The sequence below is a fragment of the Schistocerca cancellata genome, chromosome 1 (assembly GCF_023864275.1).
Source record: "Schistocerca cancellata isolate TAMUIC-IGC-003103 chromosome 1, iqSchCanc2.1, whole genome shotgun sequence".
Taxonomy (NCBI): Eukaryota; Metazoa; Arthropoda; class Insecta; order Orthoptera; family Acrididae; genus Schistocerca; species Schistocerca cancellata.
Window position 1 is genome coordinate 1,251,576,324 of NC_064626.1, and position 16,693 is coordinate 1,251,593,016.

Consider the following 16,693-nt stretch of genomic DNA (forward strand, 5'->3'; position numbering starts at 1 on the left):
ATTAGTATTTTTTGTCTACAAGTTTTCTTACGATAGTTTTTCTCATTGTTTTCGATGTTTGTTTTCATGTTCAAAATTAGTGTTTCGGGACAATAGAGGCATTCCAGTTTAATTATTTTATTGTAATGTCTTAGTGTTGTTGCTTGGAGATACATTTCTTGTTTGGGTAAATCGGCATGCAGTTTCCATCTTTTAGCATATAATTTCGTTCGTCTCTTTTTCCATTCCTTCTCCCTTAATGGCTTCACCGAGATATTTAAATTGCGGAACTCATTTAATTTTGCCGTATTTCATCTCCGTGAACATATGTGCTTGCTTGTTGCAGGTTACGTACTGTGTCTTTTCGGAAGATATCTGGAAATCGACCTTTTTCTGCAGTTCCTTTCAAGAATTCAATCTGATTTTGGGCTTATTAAATTGCGCGACTTAATATTGCTTTATATGATAGACAAAGCATAGATAACTTGCCTCTGCCCAAAGTGACTGGTTGGTCAAATATGGGAATTGTTACGGTATACCGTAATATTACACGCTACTGAGGAAGACAGGACTACAAAAGTTGGGGATTGTTTTCCGTCTTCGCCATTCCTGTATCACTTGCTCGATTACACAGTCGAAGAATAGAGGTGACAACCGATCGCTTTGTCTTACTACTGTTTTGATTTCAAAAGGATCTGAAGTTTCCCCATTAATTTAACTGTGGATTTTGTATGTCTGTATTTGTTTTGTGATTGCAAGGGTATTCATCTTATCTTGTTCTTTCAAAATCTGGAAGACTGGTTTGCAGTCAAGTGAGTCACAATTTTTTTGAAATCTACAAATGTGCATACTAATTTTTTGACAGAAATTCTGTGATGTCTTATTAAGATTAGTTTTAGGTTCAAAATTTTCTCTGGACACGAACAGCCTGGTCTCAATCCTGCCTAATATACTCCAGCTTATCGTTAAAATTATTTTATTATTATTATTATTATTATTATTATTATTGGCAATAGTAAGACACAAAGTATTGACAGTCTGAAACCGTCCACTTTTCTGACAATTCAGCAATCATGCAATCGAATGGGTTTTAACCATAATTCCTAAGTATGTTGCGTAGATTTAAATTTAATTGATCTTAAGTGGGGGTTCAGTGTTTGGGTGAAGTAAGTGTCGATAGGTAGAGGAGAGGTGTAGTGGAACCAAGTTTCGTAACAAGTTTCTGCCCTCAATGCGAATCTTAGCTGTACTTTCTGAGGAGGAGTTCTAACTAGCGCTCGCGATGTACTGAAAATTGCCTCAACAGTCCTCAAAGAAAGGTTATTAGAAATAAGCAGTAGCAATTGTCTCACTGACTTATTAATTCGTAATATAATCACAGACCCAAATACCATGGATTTTTCGTCATTTTAAAAATGGAAGAGTCCAAAGTTTGGTTAGGCGCTAATTTTGCTGAAGGGGGCGGGGGAGGGGGGAGATAATTGATTACAACTGATTGCACTCAGTGGAAATGGTCGGAGAGGTTGAGAACAGTTGATCTACAGGCATGCCAAATATCGGTTCTTAAGTTTTAACGAAATTCCTTGGAAAAGGCCAAATTTTCGAGTCCTGAAACTTTGTCACTTGAGAACAGGTAGGCAGAAATGTCAACTCAGTGGGAGCCGACGGTGCGAGTCGGAGTGTCTGATTGGTGTACTGCTGGCTGGAGGGGTCGAGCCAGGCTGCCGTCAAATGAGCGCATTCAACAGGGGTGTACACGGGTCCTTCCTGCACACCAGGCAAGAGTGGACGCAGAAGGAGGAAATGATAGTGGTACATGAAGTGCCGTTCAACATACAACTTGAAGTTTTCTTTTGGAGTTCGCCTAATTGTACAATGTAGTTCAACAGTTTTCATGGTGTTTCCGGCTATCGTAAGTGGTAAAGCTGACCCTACCGGGCAGAATACGTACACGATTTTACGTAGAGTGTCCGAAAGAACTTGCTCTTTTTCTATCAGCATTGCAGAGTAGGTCGCTGGAGGAACGAAGAATTTCCAGTGACAGGGGGAAAAAAAACACAGATCATTCCCGTTTTCAAGAGAGCTTGTCGAACAGACGCACAGAACTGTTGGCCTGTGTCACTGACGTCAGTATATTGTATAGTCTTGGAACATGCTCACGTTGTCAGACCTGAGTTTCTCCTGGCGTATACAACTTGCAAATAACTTCAGGGAATTCAGCCAGGTAACACTTTCAGTGACCGCCGATATTTCGGCGGGAGAACACCCCGCCAGTTTGCCTTGAAAATGGCGGGGTGTTCTCCCGCCGAAATATCGGCGGTCGCTGAAAGTGTTACCTGGCTGAATTTCCGGAAGTTATTTGAATGCTCACGTTTTATAACATTTCTGGAGACCGAAAATCTTCTCTGTAGAAATTAACGCGGTTTTCGTTAACTATGGTCTTGTGAAACTCAGCTCGTTCTGTTCTTCCACGACACTCAGAAAGCAGTAGATACGGGAACGCTCGTAATTTAAGCTGTGTTCCTCGACTTCCAGAATACATTCCATACTGTTATGCACTGCCGACACAAAAGGATCTAAATACGATCGAACAATGTCAAGCCGGCCGGTGTGGCCGTGCGGTTCTAAGCGCTTCAGTTTGGAACCGCTTGACCGCTACGGTCGCAGGTTCGAATCCTGCCTCGGGCATGGATGTGTGTGGTGTCCTTAGGGTAGTTAGGTTTAAGTAGTTCTAAGTTCTAGGGGACTGATCACCTCAGTAGTTAAGTCCCATAGTGCTCAGAGCCATTTGAACCATTTTGAACAATGTCAAATCAGCCGTGTGGGTGGACTGAAGAGTTGCGATCAAGCAGAACACAACATATCACTCTTAACGGAGAAAAATATACAGACGTAAATGTAAATTTGGTCGTACCCCTTACATATTTTTATAGCAACGTTACTTTTCGTAAAATAGGTAAGTGAGTTTGCGGATAACATTATAAGTTCCATGAAACGTTTAGCGGAGGATTTGTATGCAGAAATGCCGCATCCAAAGAATCAGTGCTTGTTAAGGTGTGGCTGGCAATTGGTTCTCAACATAAGCAAACATAACATACTACACATAAATTGACGTAATATTCGTTACTGTATGGTTACACGATTTTGGAACAGTAACTGGAAACACTAACATCCATCAAACATCTATCAAGATGCACGCGGAGCGATTTGAACTGGAACTGATGTCAAGTAACGTAGATGCCAGTCAGTTGCGGAAAAATCGTCAGGGAATATAGTCCATCCACAAAGAACGTGGTCAAAAAATTTTCGTTCTGCCATTACTTCAACATTCCTCGTCAGTCTGGCTCTGAGCACTGTGAGACTTGACATCTGAGGTCATCAGTCCCCTAGACTTAGAACTACTTAAACCTAACTAACCTAAGGACATCACACACTTCCATACCCGAGGAAGGATTCGAACATGCGACCGTTGCAGTCTCGCGGTTCCGGACTGAAGCACCTAGAACTGCTCGGCCACCGTGGCTGGCGGCAGTCTGGGATACGTACCAAATGGGATTGATAAAGGAAACAGAAAATATCCGAAGAAGAGCAGCACGTTGCGCTAGAAGTTTATTTAGTAAGCGTGTGAATGCATCACGGAGATGCGCATGCGACTGCAGTGGCAGACGCTACAAGAGAGGCGAGTCGCATAATGATGGTGCTTACACTTTAAATTCCGTGAGTGTGCGTTCTTAGAAGAGTCTGCCAATATATTGCTTTCTGCTGTGTACATTTCGCGAAAATGCCACATGGCAGAATCAGATTCAAGTTCATACAGAGGCAACAATCGTTTTTCCCTCGTACCACTCACGTCTGAAAGAGGAAAAGGGGGGGAGGGGGGGGAGTGGCATTCATATAGAAAGTACAGTTTGCCACAGACCTTAAGGTTCCTGGATAAACGCAGATATAGAGTAAATGGGTAGTCTTAATGTTTTTTCCACCTACTGCTTGTAATGTTATGTGAGCCTCACTGCTTTTATTCTTTAACTAATTTGTGCCTGATTTTATTCTGAGAAGCTCAGTAATGTATGTAAATACCGAAAATGTAAATGTGATTAAAAACGTACTTGAAGTGAAGTGAGGCGCAGCTGGACAGCAAGAAACTCTTTACCGCGCAATCCCCGCAACGATATTATTAGAGAATCTTTGAGTATGGACTCTAAAAAAAAAGACAATTGATTTTATTTTAAAAAAAAGACTGTTAATCTGTATCTTGTGGAAAGAGCACGTGTTGCTAGGCCGTCGCTCGGAACGTATTGTTACATTTAATGAAAATTGATATTTTATTGATAAAATCGAGTGAAGTATGTATAAGAGTTGCCAAACATTTGTGTATACAATTTTCTGGAAGTGAAGAATATAAATATCTTGTTTTTGGAAAAGGAGGTGAACTTCATTGTCGCCGCCGTCTATTAATTGCCAGAATTGTAAGTGTACAAATTTCACTAAAATACAGGAAAAGAAATGCATTCTCTATATTTTTCATTCAATACGTAATAACCTCTATTAATTTCTTAATTACAGTAATTGGCTTATGTTCTTGTACAATAGTATGGTGCTGAACTCCACTGACCAATTTTGATGTGGCAGGACGTGTAGTTTGGAGGAAGTTTGTGTGTCACGGAATCTCCTTTTCTCACGAAAAGCAGATTGCTGTTTGACCTTAGTAACAACAGTGGTCCCTTAGGTATGAAAAGCTACGAAAACGTGGGCTCAAAGCTATCCGCAATACGGCCAAATAACTAAGAGAGTCGTATTTTAAACCTTAAAGAACAATAACTTCCTCCAAATTGCAATTCGTCAACAACGGGTGCAGAGGCTGATCATTCAAGCAGGCAGCAACCAAAATTGAGGTACCAGTTATTACTTAAAGTAAAAATCTCAATCAAAAATCAATCTCTCTCTCTCCAAACACATATGTAAATATTGATTTTATTATTAAAAGAAAAGGTCATTTTACAAGCTTTGATAGTTGTCCGCAAATGTGGACAAGGGAGGGGGGGTGGCTGAAAGAGGGGCACTTTTCGGCACCAGCCTCGTCCACTGTAATCATCAAAAGGGAAGAAATGCTATTCATCAAAAAATTCTCATACATTTCGAGAAGTGAGTGGACGACCATTGGTTACCTGGAAAATAAAAGCTTCCCGTGTCAGGTGTAAAGTTTTAAGTGTTGTGTCATGACAGTTCTCGAAACTGGCCTACTCACTTCCACCAAAAAGGCCCGTTTTAGAGCCTTTCCTCTCCCCCCTGCCTGTCCCACCCCATGCGACACCGCGCTGCAAGTAGTTCCGCCGCCGAGGCCGTCTGTTGCCTGCCTGTTGGTCCCTGGCGGACGCCGCTGGTGGGGGAGGCGGCCGTGGTGGGGGAGGCGGCGCTGGCGACGCCGACGCCGACGCCGACGCCGGGCGTCGCGGCGGCCGCCAGTAGCTGTCCGACGGCCCAGCTGTCTGCACGCAGGCGTCTCGCCTCTGTCTGACTGCCTGCCAGGACCTGCCGACCGCTTGGCGAACCACGACAGCACCGGCGCTCCACCGTAGCAAAGCTACAAGTTGATGCTCTCGGTTTAGTCATAGAAATGCCGCGCTAGCGTGATATAAATAACACCTTTCGTTCTGTTTCCTACGAATCTACTTCTATTAGGGGAAAAAGAACTAAATTAGTTGTGTCCTAAACCGCGTTTGATATAGAATACTTCAGACAAAGACCTGACAATCTTTCGTATTGTTTAATCTCTAAAATCAAACTTTATCATCCTAACGATACGTGAGGAGTTTATGCTGGCAATAGTAATTTCACCTCGCAACGAAATCTTCACAGTAGCGTCGGCACAGCAACTTCATGAGGGGCAAATTGAAGAGTCGATCACCTGTGAGTACTACATTTTTCACCAAAGTTCTCTGTTATGTTTCTCAGATCCTAAATAAATACCTACTTACTAACTATGGTCGTTTGTCTGAAATAGAACACTTATTAATATTTGCTTCAAACTGTTCCACTTTATTGCTGTTGTTAAATTTTGTCATTTTGCTTACGGTACCAAAGCTTTTTATTATATTACTGTCATGTGAGTAAATTACCATCCTGAATTCTAATTTAAAATAATATTCAATGTTATGACTCAGTATGTATGTGATTGTAACAGTACTATTTTGCACGCTAAAATAAATTTACACGGTAGATTTATAGCGTGAATATTGAAGGTAAATACTGCAGCAGTACACTATTTTACTCCTTCTTCTGCATCGTCAGTAACATTTTACTTGTTGGCTTTACAAAATGACCTCCTGCTACATAGTGTGCATCAGCCACCCTTATAATGCTACAAAGGTAAGTTTCATAAGCTATGAGCCGAGAAGCAAACGGGGGTTTATTGTTTGCACGTGTTACACACACGATCCGAAAATTCACGATTATTTTTCTGGCTGGTTTATGACCCACCACGATCTCGTCTCCTGCACGAATATTTTTATCCCAGAGAATACCCACAACCCACATCCTCAGTTACATGTTGTAATATTCCAAATTTTCTCCGCATTACCTTTTTTTATCGAGCGGAGCGACGTAGTAGTAAGACACTAGACTCGTATTTGATAGGAAGCAGTGCAAATCCATGGTCGGCCATCCTTAATCAGGTTTACCGTGATTTCCCTGACAGCCTTCACGGTTTCTTTGAAAGAACACCGTCGATTTCCTCTCCTATCCGGGATTGGACTTCCTCTCTCCCCAGTCGTCGACGGGACGATAAACACTACTCTTCCTTTCATCCTAAAATCTTTTCCCTCCACTTTTCCCCGACGTATCACAGTATTTATTCTCTAACGTCTGAACGCACGACAAGTCGTCTCTCCTCCACTTAGTTAATTATTTCCATCTGCTTATTTCCTTGTCGATTCGGGGGAGATTTCCTCATTCGTACTGCCTGCTATCTTAGTTTATGCCTAAGGCATGTTAATAGAATCACAGCGAGACAAAAAATGGTTCAAATGGCTCTGAGCACTATGGGACTCAACATCTTAGGTCATAAGTCCCCTAGAACTTAGAACTACTTAAACCTAACTAACCTAAGGACAGCACACACACCCATGCCCGAGGCAGGATTCGAACCTGCGACCGTAGCAGTCCCGCGGTTCCGGACTGCAGCGCCAGAACCGCTAGACCACCGCGGCCGGCACAGCGAGACACTCTGATTAAAAATACATCCCGCGTACAACAGCAAAAAAATGGCTCTGAGCACTATGCGACTTAACTTCTGAGGTCATCAGTCGCCTAGAACTTAGAACTAATTAAACCTAACTAACCTAAGGACATCACACACATCCATGCCCGAGGCAGGATTCGAACCTGCGACCGTATCGGTCACGCGGTTCCAGACTGAAGCGCCTTTAACCGCACGGCCACACCGGCCGGCGTACAACAGCACCCGAGAGAAAAAGGTAAGTAACATGGTATCAGTCTGTTTCCATGAGTGTGTTCTTCGAGTTCAGGTTGTTCTGGATTTTCCGAACACTCCTGTTTAAATTACTTACGCTGGCCAATATTCATCTCAATGTGATTAAAATGATTTACCTAACTAATTCCGAAATAACTGAATGTTTTGCCGGCCGCAGTGGCCGAGCGGTTCTAAACGCTACAGTTGGAACCGCGCGACAGCTACGGTCGCGGGTTCGAATCCTGCCTCGGGCAGTTCTAAGTTTTAGGGGACTGATGACCTCAGCAGTTAAGTCCCATAGTGCTCAGAGCCATTTGAACCCGAAGGCTTCCCCTGCCCTCATCGCCTCAACCGGTATGCTATTTTACATCTGGTATGAGACCTGCTGCAGCACTCTTCCATTAATGTTAAAGTATTGCGGCTTATTAAGTTCTTCTTAGAACAACCAACGATAATTTTTAACAGACTCTCGAGTTGTATTTGCTAAATATGTCTTGAGATTATCTGTGTAACCCAGATGCTTCAGTGCGTAACGTATCTCATAAGCGTATTTTATATAAAGTTAAGTGTTGGTGGATTAGAGAAGCTTTTAGTGAAATGAAGCATACACGACTGAGCGAATCTCCTTGAAAGATGGCAACCTTGATTGGAATCTCTACAGTTTCCGTCCTCTCAGCAAACGATTTTAGTGTTCCAGGATATCAAACGCTTTCTGTAGTCTGTATGTAGTAAGGATGGCATCTTTCGCTGTACTTGCGGAGCTTATTTTAATTGCAATCGATTTTGGTGTTCTATTACTCCAATTTCACGGTGCCAGGTGATCATAACTATATATCTCGTATGGGATGAAAAAGCTGATCTCCGCTGTGCTGAAACTGCTTTCCTGTTTATGGTATAGACGTGTTTCAAAATTGTAAATGGTTTGGCTCCACCATGTGGATTTGAAAAATTTTTATGGCAGTCATGGTAGAATGAATCTTATGTTTTCCGGGATTTTACGAGACCATTAGCAAGTTGTGACACTATTTATATACCGGATTACGCTTTACCAAAGATGTTCCATTTTCTCCGACGACTCTTTTTCTTACAGTATTTATTAATGTTTGAAGACAAATTTGATATACACAACCCGAACAGTTTGAAACGTCCCCTTTGAACAAATTATACATGACTGTGCTTAAACTGACACAATATTTTTAGCGCAACGCAATCTGACTTTCAAAAATCCCTACAAAAGAATGGCCCTGACTAACATTGACCTATACGTTTCACAAATCACTTACCTCACCAAAATCTTCGTTACTCGAACTACTGCAATACAGCGAGCGCCACTACTGCCAGCTAAATAAAAGATTCAAACTACGGAAGGCACTAACTACTGATAGGCATAGTTATCAATTGAAAGATGTTAATAGAGAACAAACAATGTCTTTACCTTAATAGTAATAGTGTTGAAAAATCATAATATAGATAGCAGTTCATAATATCCAGTATTACAAATTTCAAAACTCCGCCATCTCTCTCCCCACATCCACCACTGCTGGCGGCTCACCTCCAACTCCGCAACGCTACGCGCTGTTCACATCCAGCTGCCCAACACTGCAATGGCAGACAAAAATGCAAACTAGCCTCAGACTGCACACAGCACAGTCAGTGATTTTCATACAGAGCGCTACGTAACGTTGCCAATAACATAAACATAAACAGCCTACTTACGTAATCCACCACTGCTGGCGGCTCACCTCCAACTGCGCAACGCTATGCGCTGTTCACATCCAGCTGCCCAACACTACAATGGCAGACAAAAATGCAAACTAGCCTCAGACTGCACACAGCACAGCCAGTGATTTTCATACAGAGCGCTACGTAACGTTGCCAATAAGATAAACATAAACAGCCTACTTACGTAATCCACCACTGCTGGCGGCTCACCTCCAACTGCGCAACGCTACGCGCTGTTCACATCCAGCTGCCCAACACTACAATGGCAGACAAAAATGCAAACTAGCCTCAGACTGCACACAGCACAGTCAGTGATTTTCATACAGAGCGCTACGTAACGTTGCCAATAAGAAAAACATAAACAGCCTACTTACGTAATCCACCACTGCTGGCGGCTCACCTCCAACTGCGCAACGCTACGCGCTGTTCACATCCAGCTGCCCAACACTGCAATGGCAGACAAAAATGCAAACTAGCCTCAGACTGCACACAGCACAGTCAGTGATTTTCATACAGAGCGCTACGTAACGTTGCCAATAAGATAAACATAAACAGCCTACTTACGTAATCCACCACTGCTGGCGGCTCACCTCCAACTGCGCAACGCTACGCGCTGTTCACATCCAGCTGCCCAACACTGCAATGGCAGACAAAAATGCAAACTAGCCTCAGACTGCACACAGCACAGTCAGTGATTTTCATACAGAGCGCTACGTAACGTTGCCAATAACATAAACATAAACAGCCTACTTACGTAATCCACCACTGCTGGCGGCTCACCTCCTACTGCGCAACGCTACGCGCTGTTCACATCCAGCTGCCCAACACTACAATGGCAGACAAAAATGCAAACTAGCCTCAGACTGCACACAGCACAGCCAGTGATTTTCATACAGAGCGCTACGTAACGTTGCCAATAAGAAAAACATAAACAGCCTACTTACGTAATCCACCACTGCTGGCGGCTCACCTCCAACTGCGCAACGCTACGCGCTGTTCACATCCAGCTGCCCAACACTACAATGGCAGACAAAAATGCAAACTAGCCTCAGACTGCACACAGCACAGTCAGTGATTTTCATACAGAGCGCTACGTAACGTTGCCAATAAGAAAAACATAAACAGCCTACTTGCGTAATCCACCACTGCTGGCGGCTCACCTCCAACTGCGCAACGCTACGCGCTGTTCACATCCAGCTGCCCAACACTACAATGGCAGACAAAAATGCAAACTAGCCTCAGACTGCACACAGCACAGTCAGTGATTTTCATACAGAGCGCTACGTAACGTTGCCAATAAGATAAACATAAACAGCCTACTTACGTAATCCACCACTGCTGGCGGCTCACCTCCAACTGCGCAACGCTACGCGCTGTTCACATCCAGCTGCCCAACACTACAATGGCAGACAAAAATGCAAACTAGCCTCAGACTGCACACAGCACAGTCAGTGATTTTCATACAGAGCGCTACGTAACGTTGCCAATAAGATAAACATAAACAGCCTACTTACGTAATCCACCACTGCTGGCGGCTCACCTCCAACTGCGCAACGCTACGCGCTGTTCACATCCAGCTGCCCAACACTACAATGGCAGACAAAAATGCAAACTAGCCTCAGACTGCACAGAGCACAGTCAGTGATTTTCATACAGAGCGCTACGTAACGTTGCCAATAAGAAAAACATAAACAGCCTACTTACGTAATCCACCACTGCTGGCGGCTCACCTCCAACTGCGCAACGCTACGCGCTGTTCACATCCAGCTGCCCAACACTGCAATGGCAGACAAAAATGCAAACTAGCCTCAGACTGCACACAGCACAGTCAGTGATTTTCATACAGAGCGCTACGTAACGTTGCCAATAACATAAACATAAACAGCCTACTTACGTAATCCACCACTGCTGGCGGCTCACCTCCAACTGCGCAACGCTACGCGCTGTTCACATCCAGCTGCCCAACACTGCAATGGCAGACAAAAATGCAAACTAGCCTCAGACTGCACACAGCACAGTCAGTGATTTTCATACAGAGCGCTACGTAACGTTGCCAATAAGATAAACATAAACAGCCTACTTACGTAATCCACCACTGCTGGCGGCTCACCTCCAACTGCGCAACGCTACGCGCTGTTCACATCCAGCTGCCCAACACTGCAATGGCAGACAAAAATGCAAACTAGCCTCAGACTGCACACAGCACAGTCAGTGATTTTCATACAGAGCGCTACGTAACGTTGCCAATAACATAAACATAAACAGCCTACTTACGTAATCCACCACTGCTGGCGGCTCACCTCCTACTGCGCAACGCTACGCGCTGTTCACATCCAGCTGCCCAACACTACAATGGCAGACAAAAATGCAAACTAGCCTCAGACTGCACACAGCACAGCCAGTGATTTTCATACAGAGCGCTACGTAACGTTGCCAATAAGAAAAACATAAACAGCCTACTTACGTAATCCACCACTGCTGGCGGCTCACCTCCAACTGCGCAACGCTACGCGCTGTTCACATCCAGCTGCCCAACACTACAATGGCAGACAAAAATGCAAACTAGCCTCAGACTGCACACAGCACAGTCAGTGATTTTCATACAGAGCGCTACGTAACGTTGCCAATAAGATAAACATAAACAGCCTACTTGCGTAATCCACCACTGCTGGCGGCTCACCTCCAACTGCGCAACGCTACGCGCTGTTCACATCCAGCTGCCCAACACTACAATGGCAGACAAAAATGCAAACTAGCCTCAGACTGCACACAGCACAGTCAGTGATTTTCATACAGAGCGCTACGTAACGTTGCCAATAAGATAAACATAAACAGCCTACTTACGTAATCCACCACTGCTGGCGGCTCACCTCCAACTGCGCAACGCTACGCGCTGTTCACATCCAGCTGCCCAACACTACAATGGCAGACAAAAATGCAAACTAGCCTCAGACTGCACACAGCACAGTCAGTGATTTTCATACAGAGCGCTACGTAACGTTGCCAATAAGAAAAACATAAACAGCCTACTTACGTAATCCACCACTGCTGGCGGCTCACCTCCAACTGCGCAACGCTACGCGCTGTTCACATCCAGCTGCCCAACACTACAATGGCAGACAAAAATGCAAACTAGCCTCAGACTGCACAGAGCACAGTCAGTGATTTTCATACAGAGCGCTACGTAACGTTGCCAATAAGAAAAACATAAACAGCCTACTTACGTAATCCACCACTGCTGGCGGCTCACCTCCAACTGCGCAACGCTACGCGCTGTTCACATCCAGCTGCCCAACACTGCAATGGCAGACAAAAATGCAAACTAGCCTCAGACTGCACACAGCACAGTCAGTGATTTTCACACAGAGCGCTACGTAACGTTGCCAATAAGAAAACATAAACAGCCTACTTACACATGTAAGGGAGGACATAGTCCCCAAGAATACATGCATATTTGTGTTGATCCGTTGTACCTTTGAGAATGACGAGATCACCCATGGAACGCCACGAAAATATTCCCATAGACCATAGCGCACCCTCCTCCGGCGTAGAACATTCCGGAAATTGTCGCAGAGGCGTAGACGCCAAAGGCTATTTACCCGATGGAGCATAAAACATGAATCATCAGAACTGGCTAACAGTCGTCAATCAGTGGACAGCGAGTTGTGGTGTTGACACGCAAATGCCAGTCTTCGTCGCCGATGTACATCAGTCACTATGGGTGCAACAAAACAGGCTCCCATTGCGGAGGCCCACACGCAACAACGTTCGCTGAACAAGAGTTGTAGGGGGACTGGTCAGTTGCTCATCACTTGCACGTCTATTCGCCCATATACGAGGGCAGTTCAATAAGTAATGCAACACATTTTTTTTCTGAAACAGGGGTTGTTTTATTCAGCATTGAAATACACCAGATTATTTCCCAATCTATTAGCTACACAACACTATTTTTCAACGTAATCTCCATTCAATGCTACGGCCTTACGCCACCTTGAAATGAGGGCCTGTATGCCTGCACGGTACCATTCCACTGGTCGATGTCGGAGCCAACGTCGTACTGCATGAATAACTTCTTCATCATCCGCGTAGTGCCTCCCACGGATTGCGTCCTTCATTGGGCCAAACATATGGAAATCCGACGGTGCGAGATCGGGGTGTAGGGTGCGTGAGGAAGAACAGTCCACTGAAGTTTTGTGAGCTCCTCTCGGGTGCGAAGACTTGTGTGAGGTCTTGCGTTGTCATGAAGAAGGAGAAGTTCGTTCAGATTTTTGTGCCTACGAACACGCTGAAGTCGTTTCTTCAATTTCTGAAGAGTAGCACAATACACTTCAGAGTTGATCGTTTGACCGTGGGGAAGGACATCGAACAGAATAACCCCTTCAGCGTCCCAGAAGACTGTAACCATGACTTTACCGGCTGAGGGTATGGCTTTAAACTTTTTCTTGGTAGGGGAGTGGGTGTGGCGCCACTCCACTGATTGCCGTTTTGTTTCAGGTTCGAAGTGATGAACCCATGTTTCATCGCCTGTAACAATCTTTGACAAGAAATTGTCACCCTCAGCCACATGACGAGCAAGCAATTCCGCACAGATGGTTCTCCTTTGCTCTTTATGGTGTTCGGTTAGACGACGAGGGACCCAGCAGTAACAAATCTTTGAATATCCCAACTGGTGAACAATTGTGACAGCACTACCAACAGAGATGTCAAGTTGAGCACTGAGTTGTTTGATGGTGATCCGTCGATCATCTCGAACGAGTGTGTTCGCACGCTCCGCCATTGCAGGAGTCACAGCTGTGCACGGCCGGCCCGCACGCGGGAGATCAGACAGTCTTGCTTGGCCTTGCGGCGATGATGACACACGCTTTGCCCAACGACTCACCGTGCTTTTGTCCACTGCCAGATGACCGTAGACATTCTGCAAGCGCCTATGAATATCTGAGATGCCCTGGTTTTCCGCCAAAAGAAACTCGATCACTGCCCGTTGTTTGCAACGCACATCCGTTACAGACGCCATTTTAACAGCTCCGTACAGCGCTGCCACCTGTCGGAAGTCAATTAAACTATACGAGACGAAGCGGGAATGTTTGAAAATATTGCACAAGAAATTTCCGGTTTTTTCAACCAAAATTGGCCGAGAAAAAAATGTGTTGCATTACTTATTGAACTGCCCTCGTAAATCTCCGCCACATTTTACTTGACTGTCCTTTATTCTCTGACCAGAGGGCGGTGGTTTCCTTGCCACCGGATTTGCCCTCTATTTTGCAAGACGACGCAACGACTGCGGTTAATGTCTTACGGTTTTGTGTCCTGTCCAATTTGTTGCCTCGGATTTTAGGGAGAGGATTTTAATGTGCTGCTGGGTGACCGGCTCACCCGGGCTTTAGGTAAGAGGTCCGCCAGTCACGATTACCTACTTGTTTCACGTCGATTTCTGTTCTCTTTTCCTTGTGTTTCCCTTCCTTTTTTAGTGCGTTTCTTCTCCTCTTGTTTTGCCTCTGTATGTGAGGATTTGTAACTGCGTCAGGTCTGTGTCCTTTAGCCGTTCTCCTTGTTCGCTGTCCGTCTTCGTCCCTTCACTGCATGTGTTCCTGTTTCTATGCGTTTGGGCGCTGATGACCACGCTGTTTAGCGCCCGAAAACCTCAAACCACACACACACACACACACACACACACTCCATATAAATCTCCGCACCCGTCGTTCAGCCATGTCATCTATTGCCCGTGGTGCACCGCAGTGGCCTCGGCACCGTTTTCGGATGGCGTCTTTTGCTATTCTCCGTATACTTTAATCAAGGCGGCACGCAGATACACTCATGCTCCTAAATTAAGGATAATTACAGAATGTGGTGGCACACAACGACATCAATAATGGATATGATCACCAAGCACACGTACACAGGCCTCACAACGGGCCGGCACACTCTTGACCAACTGGTCAAGCAGCTGAGTACGTGAAGGAACTTGCCACCCCCCTTCTTGCAGCGGTGTACCGTAGGTCTCTAGAGGAGCGTAGCGTTCCAAAGGATTGGAAAAGGGCACAGGTCATCCCCGTTTTCAAGAAGGGACGTCGAACAGATGTGCAGAACTATAGACCTATATCTCTAACGTCGATAAGTTGTAGAATTTTGGAACACGTATTGTGTTCGAGTATAATGAATTTTCTGGAGACTACAAATCTACTCTGTAGGAATCAGCATGGGTTTCGAAAAAGACGGTCGTGTGAAACTCAGCTCGCGCTATTCGTCCACTACACTCAGAGGGCCATAGACACGGGTTCCCAGGTAGATGCCGTGTTTCTTGACTTCCGCAAGGCGTTCGATACAGTTCCCCACAGTCGTTTAATGAACAAAGTAAGAGCATATGGACTATCAGACCAATTGTGTGATTGGATTGAGGAGTTCCTAGATAACAGGACGCTGCATGTCATTCTCAATGGAGAGAAGTCTTCCGAAGTAAGAGTGATTTCAGGTGTGCCGCAGGGGAGTGTCATAGGACCGTTGCTATTCACAATATACATAAATGACCTGGTGGATGACATCAGAAGTTCACTGAGGCTTTTTGCAGATGATGCTGTGGTGTATCGGGAGGTTGTAACAATGGAAAATTGTACTGAAATGCAGGAGGATCTGCAGCGAATTGACGCATGGTGCAGGGAATGGCAATTGAATCTCAATGTAGACAAGTGTAATGTGCTGCGAATACACAGAAAGATAGATCGTTTATCATTTAGCTACAAAATAGCAGGTCAGCAACTGGAAGCAGTTAATACCATAAATTATCTGGGAGTACGCATTAGTAGTGATTTAAAATGGAATAAGCATATAATGTTGATCGTCGGTACAGCAGATGCCAGACTGAGATTCATTGGAAGAATCCTAAGGAAATGCAATCCGAAAACAAAGGAAGTAGGTTACAGTACGCTTGTTCGCCCACTGCTTGAATACTGCTCAGCAGTGTGGGATCCGTACCAGATAGGGTTGATAGAAGATATAGAGAAGATCCAACGGAGAGCAGCGCGCTTCGTTACAGGATCATTTAGTAATCGCGAAAGCGTTACGGAGGTGATAGATAAACTCCAGTGGAAGACTCTGCAGGAGAGACGCTCAGTAGCTCGGTACGGGCTTTTGTTGAAGTTTCGAGAACATACCTTCACCGAAGAGTCAAGCAGTATATTACTCCCTCCTACGTATATCTCCCGAAGAGACCATGAGGATAAAATCAGAGAGATTAGAGCCCACACAGAGGCATACAGACAATCCTTCTTTCCACGAACAATACGAGACTGGAATAGAAGGGAGAACAGATAGAGGTACTCAAGGTACCCTCCGCCACACACCGTCAGGTGGCTTGCGGAGTATGGATGTAGATGTAGATGTAGATGTAGATATAACAACCCATTCTTGTGCCAGTGCCTGTCGGAGCTCCTGAAGTGTCGTAGGGGTTTGAAGACGTGCAGCGATACGTCGACCGAGAGCATCCCAGACGTGCTCGATGGGGCTTAGATCTGGAGAACAGGCAGGCCA

General features: G+C 44.9%; 1 protein-coding gene across 1 annotated transcript in view; it reads left to right on the forward strand.

Moving 5' to 3' along the window:
- The first annotated feature begins 5,720 nt into the window (after nucleotides 1-5,720).
- The window catches only part of LOC126094923 (Down syndrome cell adhesion molecule-like protein Dscam2), an 873,814-nt gene continuing 862,841 nt past the window's right edge, over nucleotides 5,721-16,693 (forward strand). Inside the window, exon 1 of the mRNA XM_049909573.1 lies at nucleotides 5,721-5,886. Coding sequence (XP_049765530.1) covers nucleotides 5,857-5,886 — 30 coding nt within the window. The 5' untranslated portion in view covers nucleotides 5,721-5,856. The remainder of the gene's footprint in view (nucleotides 5,887-16,693) is intronic.